This window comes from Haplochromis burtoni, unplaced genomic scaffold (genome assembly GCF_018398535.1).
Source record: "Haplochromis burtoni strain Fernald_Lab_line unplaced genomic scaffold, NCSU_Asbu1 Contig_363, whole genome shotgun sequence".
Taxonomy (NCBI): domain Eukaryota; kingdom Metazoa; phylum Chordata; class Actinopteri; order Cichliformes; family Cichlidae; genus Haplochromis; species Haplochromis burtoni.
This window is the reverse complement of record NW_024582724.1, coordinates 456,501-476,731: the sequence shown is the minus strand read 5'-3', so window position 1 is coordinate 476,731 and position 20,231 is coordinate 456,501. Positions and strand designations below refer to the sequence as shown.

General features: G+C 43.5%; 1 protein-coding gene across 9 annotated transcripts in view; it reads right to left on the bottom strand.

Annotated features, from left to right (window-relative positions):
• si:dkeyp-72e1.9 (syntaxin-binding protein 4) overlaps positions 1-18,682 on the bottom strand; it is a 61,056-nt gene extending 42,374 nt beyond the window's left edge. For 3 of the 9 annotated variants that reach the window (XM_005943100.3, XM_005943103.3, XM_042228907.1), the window contains exons 1-5: positions 16,929-17,698; positions 11,016-11,089; positions 5,163-5,258; positions 2,905-2,974; positions 2,744-2,818 (exon numbers count right to left, since the gene is read on the bottom strand). In XM_005943100.3, the coding sequence (XP_005943162.1) occupies positions 2,744-2,818; positions 2,905-2,974; positions 5,163-5,258; positions 11,016-11,089; positions 16,929-16,975 (362 nt within the window). In that variant the 5' untranslated portion in view covers positions 16,976-17,698. The other 6 variants (XM_042228904.1, XM_005943101.3, XM_005943102.2 and 3 more) reach the window with 6 other exon arrangements.
• Positions 18,683-20,231: the final 1,549 nt, after the last annotated feature.

Sequence of the window (20,231 nt, the reverse complement as noted above, 5' to 3'; positions counted from 1 at the left end):
TTTGTTTGGGGAGTGTGATTGTGTGTACAGTGTCCATGTATGTCTATCCCTACGTTGAGTGAGTGCTGAGTATTTGTATATGTGTGCATGAGGGTGGGAATGCATGTTTGTGTCTGTGTGTGCCTGTTTGTCTGTGTTTATATGTCAGGTTGGGTCTTACACTCCACCTCTCTGGGAACTCCCAGGCCCTCCAAGGCCTATCTCCCCTCACCAAACTCCCTGCCGGTAACTGATGCCCTCAGGGGTCGGTGCGTTGGTGGTTCTTGGTGTCCGGGGCTGGGCGCTCAGGTATGTACCAGCTCACTCCCGGTGACTACTTGGCAGGGCCTGGTGCCTGTTGCTCGGTCAGGCCTCTTCCCGGGGCAAAGGGGGCCCTCGGGCCTCCGGCCTCTGGGCCTGCGGTTCACTCTGGCACAGCTGGCTGCCGGCAGAGCCACCACTGGGTGACCCCTCATCTGGGGTTCTCCTCAGCTCTTCCCAGGAGGGTGGCACGGATGCCCCTCCGGTGGCCCTCCTTGGGCTCTCGCACTCTGGGGCCTCTGGATGTCTGGAGGCTGGATCGCCTCCATGCCTGCTTCATGCCCTGGGGGACAGGACTATGGCTCTCCACATCCTCTAGCACAGTGGTTCCCAAACTTTTTTTGCTGGGCCCCCCTTTGTTTTACAAGAAAAATGTTCGCACCCACCCGCAAGCATGCACGCACACATCCTCCAACCACACACGCCCATATTTTGCTCCATTGCGGTTTATTTCACACCTCAAACATTTAGTAAACAATTAAGCAAATACAAGTAATCTGCAATAAATTACAGGTAGTAAGAAAATAAACTACTAAGTCTTTTACGCTACGTCCACACCTACACGGGTATTTTTGAAAACGCAGCTGTTTCGTCCAAACGTAAACGACGTTTCGAATCACCGAAAACAGAGATTTTTTTAAAACTCCTTTTTTGCATTTATGTGTGGACGAGGAATACAGAGTCTGCTCTAGCAGACCATGACATGGGGAAACCTTTTGAATACAAGCGCGCTGATCCACACAGGTGTGCACACGGGTGTTCACTGTTCATAGACATAAACTACACTTCTATCAACAACATTCAGTATTTAGTATTTACTGCTGTTTACACTTAGCTAGATTAACGTGATGGTGTTGTGTTTAGTATGTTGCTCTGTTTTTTTTGCTTGTTTTCTCTTCTTCTCTTTTTAAGTGCCCTTTCTCACTAAAAAAAAGAATAAAATAAAAAACTGGATAAAAACTTCACCCTTAAAAAAGAAAAAAGAAAAAAAAGAAACAGTTGGAAGTCACGCACACAGAGAGACACACATTCTCACACACTCACTCAAATACACACACACACACACAGTGCCTTGTCTTAGAACCATTTGGGGGTTTTACGGTGGGAGGTGCTTGTGTTGTATTGTAACTGTCATGCCAATAAAAGGCAGCAAGAGGAGGCCGTTGTTGGGGTCAGTCTACAGTAGGATTCAGAGTGCTTTCTGAGACACCGGCCGGGGCCTCCCTTGCTAGCAAGTAAAAGATGTTCGTCTTTTTTTTGTCGTTAACGAGAATACGTTTCTAAACTAGCAGGGCTTGTGGAAACACAGACCCAACACCTGCAGCATCAGAATCTGTGAGTAGAACGGGGGGGCTCCACGCTCTGTGTTTACATTTTTGAAGGGAACTTGTTTACCTGCTCTCATTTACTGTTTTAGCTGTTTGGTGATTGTTGAAACAGTTTTGTGAGCTTTAACCTGAGATTCTGGTGTTTCTGGTAAAATACATAAATATTTGAAAATCGATTCAGGATTTAATGAACGCATTATTCAAAATGAAATCAGGGAAATTGATTTTTTAAACCCACCCCTAGTGACACCCGGGGCGATCGTGGCTCAAGAGTTGGGAGTTCGCCTTGTTGGAAGGTTGCCGGTTCGAGCCCCGGCTTGGACAGTCTCTGTCGTTGTGTCCTTGGGCAAGACACTTCACCCGTTGCCTACTGGTGGTGGTCAGAGGGCCCGGTGGCGCCAGTGTCCGGCAGCCTCGCCTCTGTCAGTGCGCCCCAGGGTGGCTGTGGCTACACTGTAGCTTGCCATCACCAGTGTGTGAATGTGTGTGTGACTGGATATGTAAAGCGCTTTGGGGTCCTTAGGGACTAGTAAAGCGCTATATAAATACAGGCCATTTTACCATTTACCACCCCTGTCCACAAAGTGGATTTTCAAGGGTTTGTTGACAGTATAAAAAAGGGATTCTTGATGGACCAGATACATCTGCCTGTGGCTGCATCACTAATCCAGCCACAAACCACAGGCACTCGCTCTGCATTGCCAGCACTACAGAAACGAAACTTTGTGGCTTAAGGAAGGATTTAATAATCAACTCTCAAACCTGCTGGGAGTTTGATTCCCTTTAAACAGTTGTACAGGTGCAAGTTCATGGTCTTTCTGTAGGCATCATGAAATGCATCCAAATACTCCACTGCTCGACTAGACAGCAAGGCCTGAGAACTGATCATTTAATAGCCTGGCTCCCTCACATCACTCACAGAACCTTTGGGCCCTCTACAAAAGCAGGACCTACAGTAAACCAAGACAGTACTCCTTTTTGAACAGCATTCAGGGGGCATTACTGCTGTTTAGGGCAAAAAAAATGATTTTGACTACCACACACAAGCTCATTTTTATAGTCTGCAGATAAACAGTGGCATTAACACACAGGACTGTAGACAGACTTCTGCTTACTTTGCTTCCTCATCTCTGGCTACAAGAAGTCGCATGTGATTGGTTGCAGAGGCTGCTCTCAAGATATCCACAGCTCTGTGAAACACATGCAAACACATTTACACAGATTGTCTTCCAGCATCACTACTGTTAACATGAGAGCAGTGACTTTAGCAGATTACCTTTCACTTGTGACACCTACTAGGCTGTCCCCATTCACTTCCAAGATCTGGTCCCCTGGCATCAGGTTTCCTGTGAAAGGTTAAACACAGATTACATCCAAGTGCAGAGGGGAGCTGTCAGCTGGACAGCAGTGGTTCATTTTGGATGTTTCTTTCTTTCGGGTTGACCCCAAAACGTGTTATATCTTTAAAGAAAGTGTTGTCAAGTGAATGAGCTGCCAGGTTAGTTATATATAATGCAATATAATATTATATAATAAGCTCAGGTTATTCATGCTCAGTTATTTCTAAATCAATAACAATTATCCATTACTGTATCACGTTTGTGTAATCGAAGAAAACCTCAGTTTTGCTAGAGTTATCTGATTTTTACTCTACTGCAAACGTCTTAGAGTAAGTTTAAAAAGAACATAGAAAACAAAATACAACATTGTTCACTTCAAATGAAATATTACCCAGAAAGTGAGCTGCTTGGCTGAGGTTTTCAGTCTCAGAGTGAGTCCTTGTTCCATTATACGAGCTTCTTTCAAAGTTTTGTTTCGATCATGGATTGGCCTCCCCAAAGCCCACACATTACTGAAGCAGTGTGAGATCATCTTGACAGAGAACAGACCAAAAGGCAGAAACATCCAAAGAAGAGCTTTGAATGTCCTTCAAGAAGCCTGGGGAACGATTCTCGAAGACTACTGAAAGAAATGACAGAAAGCTGCCTCAGAGAGTTTAGGCTGGGCTGAAGAAGAAATATTCCCAAATAGTCCCTTTCAAATTCGCTGGAACTAAATGAACTCTCTTTTTGCCTTATATCCTATAGGACCAGTGAATGTGTCTTACAGAAAAAGGGATTTATGATATGAAGTCCATCCAGCCATGGGGGGTGGCTGTAGCTCAGGAGGTAGAGCAAGTCATCTACATCCACTTGGTGGTTTGATCCGTGGCTCCACCCTAGTCTGCAGGCCAAATATCCTTGTACAGTAAATGAGAACAAGAAGACTGTAGAGAGTTCCACTGGGATTAAAGACCATCCGTTTGATGCTGAGGACTTTGATTCTGCACATTGTGTGCCGTAGTCTGAACCTGCTCATGGTAACATTTATCTGGCCACTTCAAAGACTGTGTTCACTGAGTTAGATGTCTGACAGACATGCTGAATGGTGATGATGGATTTTTTTCCCTCTAGTGACACCAAACATGCTGCGTACCTCAGCTTTAAACCAACATGAGACTCAGTTATGAGTTAAACAGCAACATCTTGCACATTTTAGTGTGAACTCACTTGGAATTGACATGAAAATCTTAGTGAGGAGTCGGGGATGTGAACTGTGAGCTCAGCTCTTCTAACTGGAGTTTAAATGTCAGACTGGTGGGTCAGGAAGAGACCAGCACTGCGACAATACAGCAAAACTCTTTGATCTGTATACCAGCAGCTGAAGAAGAATGTGGCCTAACTAAAGTCAAGCATATGTGGTGTTCTGGACAAGCTGTAAGAAACAAACAACAATTTTTACAGACACTTCTCTCTTTGCCCTATATCCATCATTCATGGTGCGATACACAAAAAGTAGGCCAAGACAATCTTGTGGTGTATATTATTCATGTTTTAATACTCACAGGAGATATGCTCCAAAAATACTTGTTCTCACTGCAAAGGTCTTCAGTCAGGCCACTGTCAACATCCATTTCTATTCTTTGGCTTTTGGAGTCATTCACATGATCTTCATGAATGGCAAAATTTAGCACAAGGGCTCGCTAAATTTCTACATTATGTAGTAAAGGCACAAACAAAGGATTTGTGCATTTAAAATAACACCAGCACCGCTGCAGACTGCATGCTTGGTCTCAACCGACATGTTCAAGGTGTTGCTGTGAAATATCGGAGGAGACAATGGAAATGTCCACAAATAACTGCTGTACTGTTATGTGGCTTTTCTATAGGCCAAGCCAACTTGGTCTTCTTCACCTCTTTTGAACTTTCTGGGAAATATTCAGGAATTACCCATTCAGTAATACTGCTTCACATAGAGCCTATAAATGTTCAGTCATTCTCCAACAGAGATGTTGGAGAATGACTGAACATTTATAGTCCCACAAGTATTTTCTCTTTTTCTTATCGCCCCAATTCAGAAGCTGAAGTAGAAACTTTTACTGCCTTTGTTCTAGAAATATTATCTTCTGTGTTGGGGGTCAAAGTAACTAGTCTAAATTCAGACTGTGCTGTTCTAGCACAGTCTGACCAAAGGTTTCTGGATTTCAAGTCTTACCATCAGTTGAAGCAAGGCCACCTGGTAAAATCCGTTTGACGTAGACTCCAAACTCCTCTCCTGTTACCTCCTTCACTCCACCTATCACTTTAATTCCTGTAGAGAGAGAGATAGAAAAAGAGTACTTTAATGGGTTTTCCAGTGTTTCTTTAATGATTTTTTGCTCTCCAGCCACTTTGTGCCTTGTAAAAAATGACTGTCCTCTCAAGATGGCAGTGGAGTCACTGCCTGGAAACAATGCATCATAGGGAACACTCTGATTTCCAGGTTAATGACAGTCCTGCAAAAACCTGCTCAAGCACAACAGACAGAGGTTCATGTCTCCTGGCACACTGTTGTCAGATTTCTTCCATCTATGACCTGGTTACATTTCTTACAGCTCAAAGGGGTTCATTTGACTGACGGGCTTCCCTCTGCATTATTGTCTTTACCCTTAAATAAAACTTAATTGAATTTCTGAAACAAAACGAGCTGGTTGGACTGTGTGCATTTAGACTGTGTTTTCTTGTCTCTGAAACCTGTGCCACAGCAACCACTAAGCATAGAAGAAAGTCTTTATGACCAGATCAAGCTTTATGTAAAGCACTCTTACTTTAATGCACTTTCCCCCGTACACTAAATCACCACTCCACCACTATGTCACTGTTCCACACCATTTCCACAGTAAGAAGCAATTCAATTCCAAACAGAAGAAATGCCCCTGTGGGCCTGTGAGCTTGAGGGTCCTGCTCAGTATTTTACTGTTCCTAGGACAGTATCCTTCTGGACAGAGATCTCCAATGTTGTTCCTGGGATCTGCTGGAGCCACTTGCCTTGCTTGGGAGTCACTGCTCCAGTTACCACTGGAACCACTGTTAGCTTCACCTTCCACATTTTTCGAGTTCTTCTCTCAGCCGGTGGTACTTCTCCAGCTTCTTGTGTTCCTTCTTCCTGACATTGCTGGTATAGCTACTAGAGATGGACTGATATTACGTATCGGTATCGGTCCATCTCTAATAGCTACATCTATTACTGCGGCCATCTCTGGTTGTCCACCACTACTATGTCTGGTTCGTTTGCCATCACCAGTTTGTCCATGTGTATCTAGAAGTCCCACAGGATCTTAGCTCAGTCATTCTTGACCGCCCTAGGGTGCGTCTCCTATTTTGACCTTAGGACTTCCAGGCTATACTTGGCACTGAGGTATTCACTAAGCACGCGGTCAGTTATAGTCATCTTCCTGATGTACTCGTGGATGTTCGTTGTCTCATCCTGGACTGTGGTTCTGACATTCAGTAGTCCCGGGCCTCCTTCCTTCCACTTAGCGTCTCAGGATGCTTGACTTGGGGTGAAGCCCTCCATGCCCGGTAAGGAGCTTCCTTGTCTTGTCAGTGGCTTCTATCTCCTCGTTTGGTCACTTTATTATCCCAGCAGGGTACCTGATCGCCAACAGGTTGTAGGTGTTGACAGCCTAGATCTTGTTCTGACCATTCAGCTGACTCCTCAGGACTTGCCTGACCCTCTGCAGGTACTTGGTGGTTGCAGCTTTCCTAGTCTTTCCCATTTGCCTGTGGGATCCCCAGGTACTTGTAGCTGTCCTCAGTGTCTACATGTTGCCTTCTGGTAGCACGATCCCCTCAGTCCCCTCTGACTACCTTCCTTCTCTTGTTACCATCAGACTACACTTCTCCAGTCTAAATGATGGATGGTGACTTGTGCTATTGGCTTGAAGTTGGCCTCTAGTGTTGTACACCACATCCCCATTGAGTTTCTGATGAAGGCTTTTAGGGTCCCGTTGATCTTATATAGTTCTAGGATCCATGTGTAGAGCATCGAGTCATAGGCCTTCAGGTAATCAGTCTCGGGTGACTGCTATGTCTACCAGAAGCCAGTTTTCTCCTCTGGTATTCCTGCTCATGTGTCAAGCCACATGCCTGTTTATCTTAGCTGCTATGATGCCTGACAGGAGCTTCTATGTGGTACCGAGGCAGGTTATTGGCTGGTATTTGGATAGGACCAGTCCCTTCTGGGGATCCTTGGGAATCAGGACCTTCCGGCCTTCAGTTAGCCATTCTGGGTGCGTTTCATCCATTAGCAGCCTCATTGAGTGCAGTCAGCTTCTTCAGCCAGTAGGCGTGAATCATACTGATCAGATCAGCTGATTAGTCTCAGTGATGGTTGCAGTAGGGATTGTCTATAGTGCTGCATTCAAGTGCTGCTTCTAGTAGACCTTCAGAGGGTAACTTATGTAATCTTTCTAACTGGCTACAGAGGACCCAGGTTTCCAGCTTCGGCATGATGCAAAGGAGAAAAACTCCAATATGGATAGAAAACGAATAATAATAATAATCTTATCACTACCAATTAAATGTAAATAATTTAAGCAACAGTAACTATAACTGAATCAGTGGACAAAATGATTCCACGTTCATGTGTTTTATGCACACTTTACACACACAGCTTCTACAGCTCCAACAGCCCATCTGATTCCTGCACGTGGATCTTTCATCACTGCACTCCACAGAGAATATAGTAGAGTTAACGCTGAAATCAGGCCTTCTTTAGCTTAAGGCTTCCACTGGCCTGCTGGAGCCAACACAGAGTGTTACAACTAATTGGGTCTGGAGTGAAGGGCTCAAGTTAATTATCGCCTGGTGGAACAGTGGGGTTTTAAAGTTCCTTGTCTCAGTCCTCCCATCCTTTTATACTCTTCTCTGAGGAAAACAGTTTCTTGTTCTTTTAAGCCTCAAAGCAGTCTCCTCCCCTCATCTATCATCAGATAAGAAAAACATGCAGCTGGAGCAAATATGAAAGACTTGCATCCCTTGTTCTTATTCAGCTTTGCATTTACTTTCCGAATCATTACTTCCCATTCACAATGAGTCAAGGGCATATTTCTTACACAAGAACTGAATGTTCCAGATCTAAATAAAATGTGGGGTTATTCAGTGTGATTACAAAAGGTTCTTAAAATGGTTTCTTATTCGCCAGATAACACAAGAACGTGAAATATAAAATGTTTGTTGAGTAGGGAGAGTGATTTTTGAAAACCGTCTTCTTTAAAGCACAAGCTGCAGATACTGCCAACATGTCAACAAAATGAACTGTGACGGACACGATTTTCACTGCAAACACTGTCCCCTGCCCACAGGCTGATGCTGTGCTGCTTTCAGCTGCACTAACAGAGAGATTCAAAAGTGCTGTCCTCCATATGCGATTGTATGCTACAGTGTGTACAGCAGCCCTTCCCCCTGCTGAAAGCTACATGTGTGCACTAAGGAAGCCTTAAGACTTTAATATATGTATCAGAACACTTTATTCACCTGCATGTGCTCAGGTTGGATGGGAATTAGTTGCTTTGCTTCTCACCTGCGTGCACATATTGATACAAAGGTTGGCTTTTATGCATCTTCATTCTTCAGACTTTTTGGCTTTCCAGTAAGTCAAAAAACCTTTATGACGCTGACACATATGTATAAATACAGCACAACCAATTACTTAAAATCACTGTTATGCCAAAAGCATAACTGGATAGAAAATAAAACCCTCACAGTGGCCAGTTCATGACCGATGGTTATGGACTGGACTCCTCAAAGCCCGGACCTCAACATTATTGAAGCAGTGAGGGTCATCTTAAGAGAACATCCAAAGAAGAGCTTTGACTATCCATCAAGAAGCCTGGAGAACTATTCCTGAGGAACACTTAAAGAAATGACAGAGTCAGAGTCATGCTCAGTCTGTCAGCTGCCTCAGAGAGTTCAGGCAGTGAAGAAGAATAAAGGTGTTCACACCAAATATTCACTTTCAAATTCTCAGTAAATCACTGGAGCCATTTCTCATTTTCCTAGCCAAATATATATTGCATAACATACATATACGCACTTTACAAAAGCATATAAAAGGCACACAAATTGTGTGCATTTCTTTTATTTGTCAAAATAAATGAGAAAACAGAGCTGCCCTGTGTACTCTGACTCCCTGAATTCTGTTATTTAATATTTATTACTGCTTTAAATGTTACATTTCAAGAATAATTATAAACTGTATGTTCAGAACTTAAACATATTCAGTTTTATTTAAATACTGCCAAATCACAAGTTGCCTCAGCAGTGCACACGTTCTTTATGCCATCAGCTTCTGCAAACGTTACTAAACATCAAATCATGTAAGACATCATCTTGGACATGTCAGCAATAATAGAGTAATACAGTTCTGTTCTGAGGAGATTTACACAACCTCATGAATATATATGTGTGGACGTATAAATATGGACATAAATATATCTATATAAAGTAGTTTTGCTTCACTGTGATGTTTGGCAGCTTGACAGTAGTTGCATTCATGGACATGAGTTGTTTTTTCTTGCTTAGGCACAAGTTGCAGCAGCACAGTGATAGTGCATAGTAGATAGTGGAAGTGGAGGATAAAAACAACAGCAGCTCCTGTATTCTTAACCCCACTCAGTTAAGTAGGTTATGGCTTTGACCTACTTCCCCTGCTTGGCAAACACAGTGATCTGTAGCATGATACCTACTCTGCAAATCCCTTTAAAACGCAGACTAATATTATTTAATCTACTCATTATCATGCTCCATCACCAGTGGTTAGTGGAGGATGGTTGAATAAGGCTATGTAGATGATTCAGACTTGGTGTAAAGAACTGAATTCTGTTGGGTCCAAAATGTTGTTTTTTTATTAAATTCATGGCTTCATCTCAGCTTGTATGTGTTTGGTCAACTATTGGGTATAAAGTGTCAGACCACTACGTCCTGTGAGGGGAACAGTTTCTCTCAGAACTCAGGTTATGTTGACACACCTGCAGAAAGCACGAGCTTTATTCACGAGGACAAGTTTTTGTCCGAGTGTGTGGCCGAGCCTGAAGTGGATGTCGTGCTTGGAGAAGCTTCTCCTCTGATAAACCTGCTACACAAGGGATGACAATGTTTTTCCGTTTGTCGTTCAGTTTCTCCGCAGCTGACCTTCTTTCCTATGCATCTTTGCTGATTTGACAAAGGTCCTGTTGGGATAACCACATGTTTTAAGAACTTTCTATCCATGCGTGTTCCTTTTCTTTCTCTTCTCTCTGGTGTTGCAGGGTCCTGATTACTCCAAATTTGTGTTCCACAGGATGTTTGGAGTCAAAGAGTAGGTACTAGTCTGTGTGTGTGGGCTTCAGTGTTGAGGTTTCCATCTTCCTCAATGCATACAGCACAGTCCAGAAATGGCAAACTATTATTCTTCTACTTCTTGGGTTTTGATTTTGACCCAGATGTCATCCACATATCTGTGCCGGTCTTTGGGGGCTGTTCCTTTGAAAGAACCAAAAGCTTTACTTTCCACTTCCTCCTTATAAAGGCTGGCTGCAATGGCTGACACCGGGGAGCCCATGGCACATCCATATTTTGATGTACAAACCCTGGTTGTATGTGGTGGTGAGGCGGGGTGAAGCTGATTCTGTTTTCTATGGCGCGGTCTTACTGTAGGTGTTGGTAAGTTTTTGTTTGCCATATGTGGAACTTCCAAAATCGTTCTTCTCCTTTAATGTCTTATGGAAACTGTGCTTTGTCCACAAACTAATGGATCACTAAAGTCAACGTCATTTCATGGACATTTTTTTACTAAATATGTTACAGTACAGTACTGGCTACTTTTTAAGTAATCACTATTTGAATGCGGATCCTAAGTCAGACGTGAGCTGTGTAAGCAGTCAGACAAGTGCGAGTGAAAAAAATGAAAGAACTTAAGTTGAGCATCTTATTGAAGTTAAAGAGCCAGAGCAACATCTACAAGCAGCAACACATGTGACCTCTGCAAACACAAAGGAGAGTAGTCGAGTGTTGAGGTGTGTGGGGACAGAAGTATGAAAAGACTTACCTAGGCCATTCTCACAGTCTGTAAACTCCATGGAATGAACAGCCCGGTCAACTCCGTATGGACCCATTAGTGTCCTGTTAGAGGTCAGTGGATAAAAAGGAAGCAGGAAGCAGGGAAAGGAAAGAGAGTGAGGGAGAAAAAGATGACGAAATAGGAAAAAAAACCCAAATCTAACTATTTTTTTCACAGGCTGCACTGCTACACAGTCAGAATCCATCCATCACATAGGAGAACAATAGTATTGGGAACTTAACCTCAGATAGCTTCTCCTGTCTAGGCCTGAGACTTTGTCACCACACACAAGGCAAGGAGTGTGTCTTCAGTGTGTGCTGCAGATACTTCGTTGTGAAAATTAGTCTTCTATTCATGGTACTGTCAAAAATCTTTCTCAAATTATGAACACAAAAGAATTCTTTCCTCACACTGCTGTTTGAAGACAAGACCAAATACAGCTGTGACAGTAGCAGAGGAAGCAGAAATGAGACGGCAGCATTGGGTAACTCAAGAGAATCTTGGTAAGATCTCACACAGTGAGCAATTCTCTGAGAGATAGGGCTGGCACACATGTTGTTCGTCTTATGCAATAATGCTGCACAAGAGGACTGCACACTGCAGCTTTCCCCTTTTCCCTCTTTACTAATCCTCATCTAACACTTGCAAAGCATCCCTTTGCTTCCCTCATTAGACACTGCTAAAGACAATGCAGAATACTGCAAATGAACAAACCACAAATGTCACTTTTTTGGTATCTGGAACGATGTCTTTTTAGCACTTTATTTTAGTTTGCAGTTCCCTTCCTGTCTACACCCAAATGACAAAAAGGACTATCAATATTTTAGCTGCAGAGGGTTCGCCACTGCTGTCAGTAACAACAATGAGGCTGAACTTCGAAAGAAACACTGGCTGATAACACAAAGATGCAACGTTCAGGATGGAGCTGGACCTTTTAAAATCATCTGTTAAGGATGGATATACAGTCTCACACTAGAACAGCGGGATTCACTGTTGATTTTTGTATTTTTGTGGTTTGGATTCATTTTACTGCTTTGGGCTGTCTTTGATTAATGGTCATGACAATTTGCATATTAATGATGAAGAAACTGAGCTCACAGCCCGTTGTTCAGTGGTGCTAGTTTCAGTTTTTAGGCAAATGTACTGTTTATAAGGTTGGGGAAACCTGCGCTTGGATGAGTGATGAAACGTTTCTCCTACTGAAAATGCTAATTTGTATTTGTATTCCTTGGACCAGAGAGCGGGTTTCTTCTTTGCTACAGTCCATTTTAAATGAGCTTTGGTCCAGAGAATCACTGATCATGTTCACATATGGCTTCTTCTTTGCAGGGTGGAGCTTTAACCTGCATGTGTGGACAGCACAGGAAGTGTTCCTGAGCCCATGCATCATTTCCACCACACAATCGTGTCTGTTGTTAATGCAGTGCTGCTTGAAGGACCAAAGATCACACGAACAAATGAAAAAAAGAAAATGAAAAAAATTGTGAAACTGCACCACAGTTTGTTGGCAGTTTTTTCATCAGCCTCTCCACGACACTCTTTTCATACCCAGTTGTGTTACTTACTAGTTAACCTGATTAGCTGCTAAATGTTACTCCAGCTGTTTCTTTTGAGCACCACTTACTTTTCCAGGTTTTTGTTGCCCTGACCCATTTGTTTTGAAAGATGTTGATGCCATTTTCATGAAATACAGTCCTGAACAAAACTTTAAGACCACTTGAAAAATGGCAAAAAATCCTATTTTGCATGTTTGGATCTTAACGAGGTACCAAGTCGAGCTTCAACATGCAACAAGAAGGAATGGGAGTGACACAAAACATTTTTTTGAGCATGCAAACAATGCTTAAACTGAAACAGGCTGTTTTACAGCTGATCAAAGTTTAGGACCACACCTCCAAAAAACCTGTAAACCCCCCAAAACAGAAATCAATGTTGCAAACATGAACTCAGTAATGAGTCGCTCCACAGTGATTGTTGATCACTTCAAAAATTCGTTGTGGCATGCCTGATGCAAGTGTTTCCATGAGGTGAGAGGGAACATTTCTCCAAGTGGTGAAGACGGCCGCATGAAGGCATCTACTGCCTGGATCTGTTGTCGGTTTTTGTAAACTTCCCATCCCCAAAGGTTCTCAGTTGGATTTAGATCAGGGGAACACACAGGATGGTCCAACAGGGTGATGTTATTGTCCTAGAAGAAGTCTCTTGTCCTGCAGCATTGTGTACTGTAGCATTGTCCTGTTGATAAACCCAGTGGTTACCACACAGACGAGGGGCCTCAGTCATGAGGGACGCTCTCTGCAACATCTGGACACAGCCAGCAGCGGTTTGACGCCCCTGCACCTCCTGAAGCTCCACTGAAGGAAAAAGCACCCCAGGCCATTATGGTCCCCCCTCCACTGTGGAGCATAGAGAACACCTCGGGTGGGATCTGCTTGTCATGCCGGTAACGTTGGAAACCAACAGGACCATCAAGGTTAAATGTGTTCTCATCAGCGAATAAAACTTTCTTCCACCTTTCAATGTCCCATGTTTGGCGCTCAAAGTCCAAACAGTCAGTTCTGTGGCGTCCAAGGACACGAGGCCTTTGAAGACCTTTCTTGTTTTGGAAGCCCTTCAGTCTGAGATGCCGTCTGATGGTTATGGGGCTGCAGTCGGCACCAGTAATGGCCTTAAATTGGGTCGAGGATCTTCCAGTGTCTTGACAGACAGGATCCTTCGGCTCTGTGCTGGTGAAGTTGTTTTGGGTCTTCCACTTGACTATTTTGTTCCATAACCCTCAAGATCATTTAAGAAATTCCAAATGACTGTCTTACTGCGTCCCCACCTCAGCAGCGATGGCGCGCTGTCAGAGACCCTGCTCATGCAGTTCAACAGCCCGACCACGTTCAAAAGGGAACTTTTTTGCCTTTGCCATCAGAACGTCATGACAGTGAGACTACCTGACAGAAAATGATGAATCCACATTTTAACACAGATTTGGCCTTAAGGCATGTGGACCTAAACTTTGGATCAGCTGTGAAACAGCCTGTTTCAGTTTAAGTGTTGTTTTCAATAAATTGCATGACCCAAAAATGTTTTGTGTCACTCCCATTCCTTCTTGTTGCACGTTGAAGCTCTACTTGGAACCTTGTTAAGATCCAAACATGCAAAATAGGATTTTTTGCCATTTTTCAACTGGTCTTAAAGTTTTGCTCAGGACTGCAGTAAAATGTTTCAGTTGAAACATTTGATGCTTTCTCTATGTTCTATTCTGAATAAAATGTTTTTACACCACATCCCAACTTTTTTGGAATTGTGGTTGTACAAAGGTCACATTGGCCAGGAGTTGGAAAGCAGCCATGATGGTTCATGTAACATCTCCACATATATTTTAGGACGCAGCTGGTAAAATCCACAAAGAGCATTAAACCTCAGCACCAGCACGGGTCAGCTGATTAGTCATTTCCTGCCACTGAACAGCTACAAAGGTTCCCCCCTTTCCCCAGTCCCAGTTTAACCCTCAGGTCTACAGGTGTACGGCTAGCTGAGTAATTGTCCTAAAAAAATTGAGTGCACTGAGTTATATCACATTCAGACCAATACAGTGGCAAAAGCTAAACCCATAGGCATAACCACAGACAACATAAAAGATGGATGAGGCCAATGTGAAATCACCGACTGCTTGTTTCCAACCTGGATATGGCAGTGAGGGGTGGATCCAGCTATGAAACCACCCGCTCATTGGTTAATGCCTTGTGTGTTCCCAGAGGTGACAGCAGATTACCCATGTAACACTACAGGACATACAGTTTTTATGCAACTATAGCTGTTAACCCCTGCTGGCCTTTTGAAAAGAAAGGTATGATGGCGCCTGTGTTTGGCTCTGCCGCTGCCGGGTGCAGTTTGTCGCGCTCTGCTACTTTTGTGTTATTTTTTTCTGCTCTGCTGTTCTCACTTAGTTTTAACGATGTATTGGCTGCCTTGGTGTATGATCGTCTGGCTTTGCTATCCATCCAATCCTCACAATGTCTCTTCGTCCTCCGCCGGTATTTTCCACCCGCCTCCATCAGCTGGAGCCTCGCTAGGCACTTTCGGCGGTTCCTCTAGACCACGGAGAAGGAGAGGGAGAAGAGGAGGTATTTGGGTAAAGCTCAGGCTTTACTGGTGGCGGGGTTTGGCTGGTAAGAAACGCCGAGCGGACCTTGTCTCCTGTGCTCGGAAAAGCTCCATGGAGGGGGACTTGTCTTCCACTTCCCTGTCTGAGGAGGGTTTATCCAGACTCTTCTGCCGTCTGGCCCTTTATTCCCTCGGTGAGTGGATTCTACGAGTGTGATGGCTCAAACGTAGATACTCAACAGTATCTACGTCCTGTAACTCGAGCCCCTGCAAATACTGAGGCTTCTACCTCGCTGAATATGGCGCTTTTTAATGCTCGATCTCTGTCTAATGAATGCCAAAAATGAGCTCCCTCCACAGAAACAGCCCTTCTTAGGGTCTCAAATGACATTTTGATGAGTAATGATGCAGGAAAATACTCTGTCCTACTTATGTTGGACCTCACATCGGCTTTTGACAGTGTTGACCACCACATCCTCCTTGAAAGGCTTCAACACTGGGTTGGTGTATCTGGAACTGCCTTAGAGTGGTTCCCCTCATATCTACATCACCGATCCTTTTCTGTGATGGTCTCCGGTTTTAGGTCATCCTAAATTCACATGTGACACCATTGCTATCTCAGCTTCACTGGCTTCCTGTGGAATTTAGAGTCCATTTTAAGATCCTGGTCTTGACATTCGGAGCCTTGCATGGACTGGCACCAGTCTACATCTCTGATCTGCTACAGCCATATGTCCCTAGCAGGTCCCTGAGGTAATCAGATCAGGGCTTACTTGCTATAAAAAAGACTAAGATGAGAACTAAGGGTGACAGAGCTTTTGCCACTTTTGCCACTGGCCCCGAGACTGTGGAACTCTCTCCCCCAAACATTAAGAACTGTGGACTCAGTCGTTGTTTTTAAAAAAACAACTCAAAACTCACCTTTTTAACTGTTTTTGATTAATTTTTGCCTGTTTTATATTGTTTTTTTTTTCCTTTTATTATTTGTTATCTTATGTGCAGCACTTTGTGACTCTGTCTAGAAAGGTGCTGTATAAATAACATTTTATTTATTTGTTTGTAAGGTTCATAGGTCTATGGGCATGACCGGAGTCACGAATACACTCGCTGAAGCTTGGTGCCATTCAAAAACTCAGTGGTTGTGTTGTTAGACACACATGGATGAAGTATAACTTGTGGCATGAGAAACATATTGTAAACATAACTGAAGCAGCTCCACACTGCCGACTGCATCATTCACCCTAACGGATAAAATGCCGATGAGACAAGCTTCCAAACGTCAGTCAGTAAATGTTCCAACTTTGGTAAAACACGGACCACCAAATCAGCAACATTTACAAAATCAATGAGCCACACAGTAAAAGCACAGACTGAACATTAAATGTCCACAATGGAACCCGCTAATGAGAGCCGATAAAGTGCCTCATAGAGGCTCTTTTCAAAGGAAACTTGGGACGCACTTGGTCTCTGATGTGGAGCTCATCCGTTTGTAGCGCATGCAAGAAAGATCACTGCATCATTTCACGTGGAAAACTAGAACATATCGATAAGCCTGAGAGAAGAGCACGAAGCACAGCTCCGTGTGAGACACGAAGCAGATCCACGCGCCTGTGTTACAGACGGACAGTCAGCGTCACGGTTACCAGAAAAAGCCCGAGAAGACACGCGGTGTGTTTGGTTTCCACGGGACAGAGTTACTGTTAGTAAACGCATCTCCGTGTTTCCAGAGTTCAGCTGTCAGCATCGTGTCACCGCTGCTGTCACACAGACTAACCTCTACCTGCACACGCAGCCGCTCGCCTTTACCTGCTGATGATCACCGCTCCTTTGTACATGACTGAAAACGTTGGCATGTTGACATGGAGCCCGGTTCTCCGGTGAGACAGGCGGAGGCTCGGTCGCAGCGTTCAGCCTTCAGCCAGCAGCCACATGATGGTGCACAGGCACTAATTCCAGCGAAGCAGCCTGTGCGCTCCAAACATCTCCACCTTCAGCCACACGGTTAATCTCTTACATAACTAAAGTCGGCGGAAAATGAAAAAAAAAAAACCCTCTGAGGCTGGAAATGATTCGGTGGTTTGTTTCGCACACATTTTTCACCCTACCTGTCATTTTCTCTTGCTGTGGCTGTGCAGCGGCTTTATTTGTTGCTGGGAACAGCTCCATTCAACGGAATCTGCCTTTCCCCCTCTCTCTGGATGTTTGTGCTACTTTGATGGTAACGTGTTTAATTGTGTTTGGCCTCGTTACGCGTGAACATGAGTCTTTTCATAGATTCTACCCACACTTCCATTTGTATCAACCACAGCTTCTTTTAAGACGATATTGGCCATTGCGCTAACAAGTTCTTGTTGAGCCAGAGAGGAGGGGCTTACGAGCCTTTAAACACATTAATGCACAAGTGCCCTGCTCTCCATTTAGAAACTGCAATTTAATCCCCAGATGACATCTATTACTCTGCCTTCATCTTTAGCATTCAGACCGTCTATGCTGTCATCTTCACTACTCAAACAACGATTCTTCATTTTGGCTTTATTTTGCTCAGCTAATGTTACAAAAATGCGAGAAAGAAAAAGAAAAGTTACCACAGTGCTGTCTCAGCTCAGTGCTGCTAGGAAGCTTTTTTGTTAGAGACAGCCTCATCCATGATCCCTAAAATGAATTTAATGCAAAGACAAAATCAATCAATCAAATGGAGGCAACAACGCTTAAAGATACAACACTGGTGACTGTAACTGAGCTGTTTCTTGTGTGTTTCCACCCAGCAACATGACTGTGCCCCTCCCACCGGACACAGGTAAAACCTGCTGAACCTGCCTGTGTTTGAATTCACTGTTACACTACATTCATAAATGGGGGAGCGCTCCAGTGTACACTCTGTAGCTTCTTTTTGATTCAGTTTGGTGTGTAACTTTTCTAGATTTGAGGTGTAATTTTCTATCAGTAAAATATCCTCACTGGCAGGTACAGCACAAGTGGAGGTTTGAATAGAAAGAATACACTAAGTATATTTTTTAAGGTTCTTGCTTCTAGAATTTCCTGACATTGTTATTACATGTAGATCCTTACAGTGTCATTTGCAAATTGCCCAAAGGCACGTAATAATTAGAAAATACATAAACATTTTTCTCATATGGTAATTCTAGTTGCTGAAAGTTACCCCCCTACACGAATAAAGAAATGCATGGTGACTGGTCAGTAATTACACCATTATTTGTGTGCTGTATTATAAAGTGCTGCCCCCAAATAAACTTTCTGAGTGACACGGGCGTGAGGCTGCAGGAGGTCTTTGACACAAACAATAAATAACAGTAAAATCCATAGGAACGTTTCCTGGAGCACCGGGTGCTGAGATATTCATCTTCAGCCTGAGACACTGAAACAGCTGAAAACCTGAAAACCTACCTGGCAAATCCTAGAGGCACTTTGAGTCTTTGAAGCATGCCTGTGCTGTGGTGCAAAAGCCTGGACGTTAGCTTGTGGTTGTTAACATATGCTCTGCATATTTCCAATCACGATGCTCCGCAGCTGCCAGCAGATATGGAGAGTACCAATTGATGAAGTGATGATAAGCTTATGCACACAAATCCATACAGCACAAGCACGTGCTAAATATAGGCCTCTGTAAGAAGGCTGTTCAAATACTCCAGGCACAGATCAGACTGTATGACACACACGGAGTTGCTTACAGCTCGGTGGGGTTTTCTTGCTCTTGTCTGCTTTGCTTCAGTCTGTATGGCTATTACTTCACACTAAAGCTGCCCTAATTATCTTTACGTATTTTCTCTTTAATTCCTGCTTCTTTACATTTTCTTCTTAACTCTTTGAGTTCTAGCTACTGTGCATACTAACTTTAACTTTCTAACAAAAGCTTGCTCTTGTGTTCTTGGAGCCTGGAGTGTGTCTCCAGTTGGTGTCTCAGTGTGTTTCATATACAACCTGCATGTCCCTGGAAAGTACATTTAAACTTTTAGTCTGTTGAGCGGAGTTTTGTCCATGTTAGCATCAACACAGCCCGGGTCCATGTTTATATCTGTAATTTTGATCAGAAATTGATTAAAACAAAACAAAAACAACAGATAAACTAAAGACACCCAGATTTGTTCAGCAAAAATAACACATTGATGATGTTTGAAGCATAAACCCTATCACTGATGTTACCATTACCAGCACTAAGCTGCTATGTTAGCTTAATGTCCCCATTGTGATTCAGATGTCACTGATGGGGTAAAAAGCCAAGCTATGAACTAGAGTTTCACATCCAGGTCCATGTTTGAGGCTTGGCTGTGCGGAGATCCCATATCGCCTGCATGGGTTCATTAGACACAGTAAATAGCTGTGCTCAGTGGGGCAAGCAGGAGTCCAGAGAGAACCAGCATGGCAAGTTTGACAAATGAACCCAGGTCTGTAACTTAGAAACAGTTATCCTTATTACTGGTGCAGTATGGGGACTAGCCTTCTCTGTGCAGGTGACTAAGATTTAAACCAGTCAGCTGATATTAGGGTGTGTTATAGTACAAGGTTCTGTCTGTCCATGAACAAAATGCCATAAACAAGCTAAATTTAAAACCAGCTGACGAGCAGATTAATCTGGCGTGGATCCACATCATATTCTTTAAAAGGACAGCAGTGTGGTTATCGACCCTGACGCTCTCTGAATCCTGTTCAGACTACACGCTGGATTCATGAATTCAGTCCGTGCCGGTAAATCCAACTTTTAAGCTCTTAAAAAACTGATCCGAGCCCAGTCTGACTATCACATGGACTCGCATGTGATTACACATTTAGGTTTACAAGACCTGGTTAAAGATATTGTTATTAAAACAAAAAGGAACATTTCTGTTCAATCTATCAGTTTTTCAGTTCAATAAAATAAACCATTATTACAGTGACAGCGGAGATACAGTAAAAACAGTTCAAAACTGTTAAAGCAGTGAGTTGTCTAAAGCCAGGACAAGGTTTGTGATGTTTTCCAGTTGTTGGGATTAAAGAAGCTGGAGTCTTTCCAGGCCCTTACCAAACCCTGAGGTCTTGTACTGACTCCAGAGACAGGCTTTGGGAGCACAGATGTAAGCTTGGCTAATGCTTGACTGCAGTCGTAGCCAACCT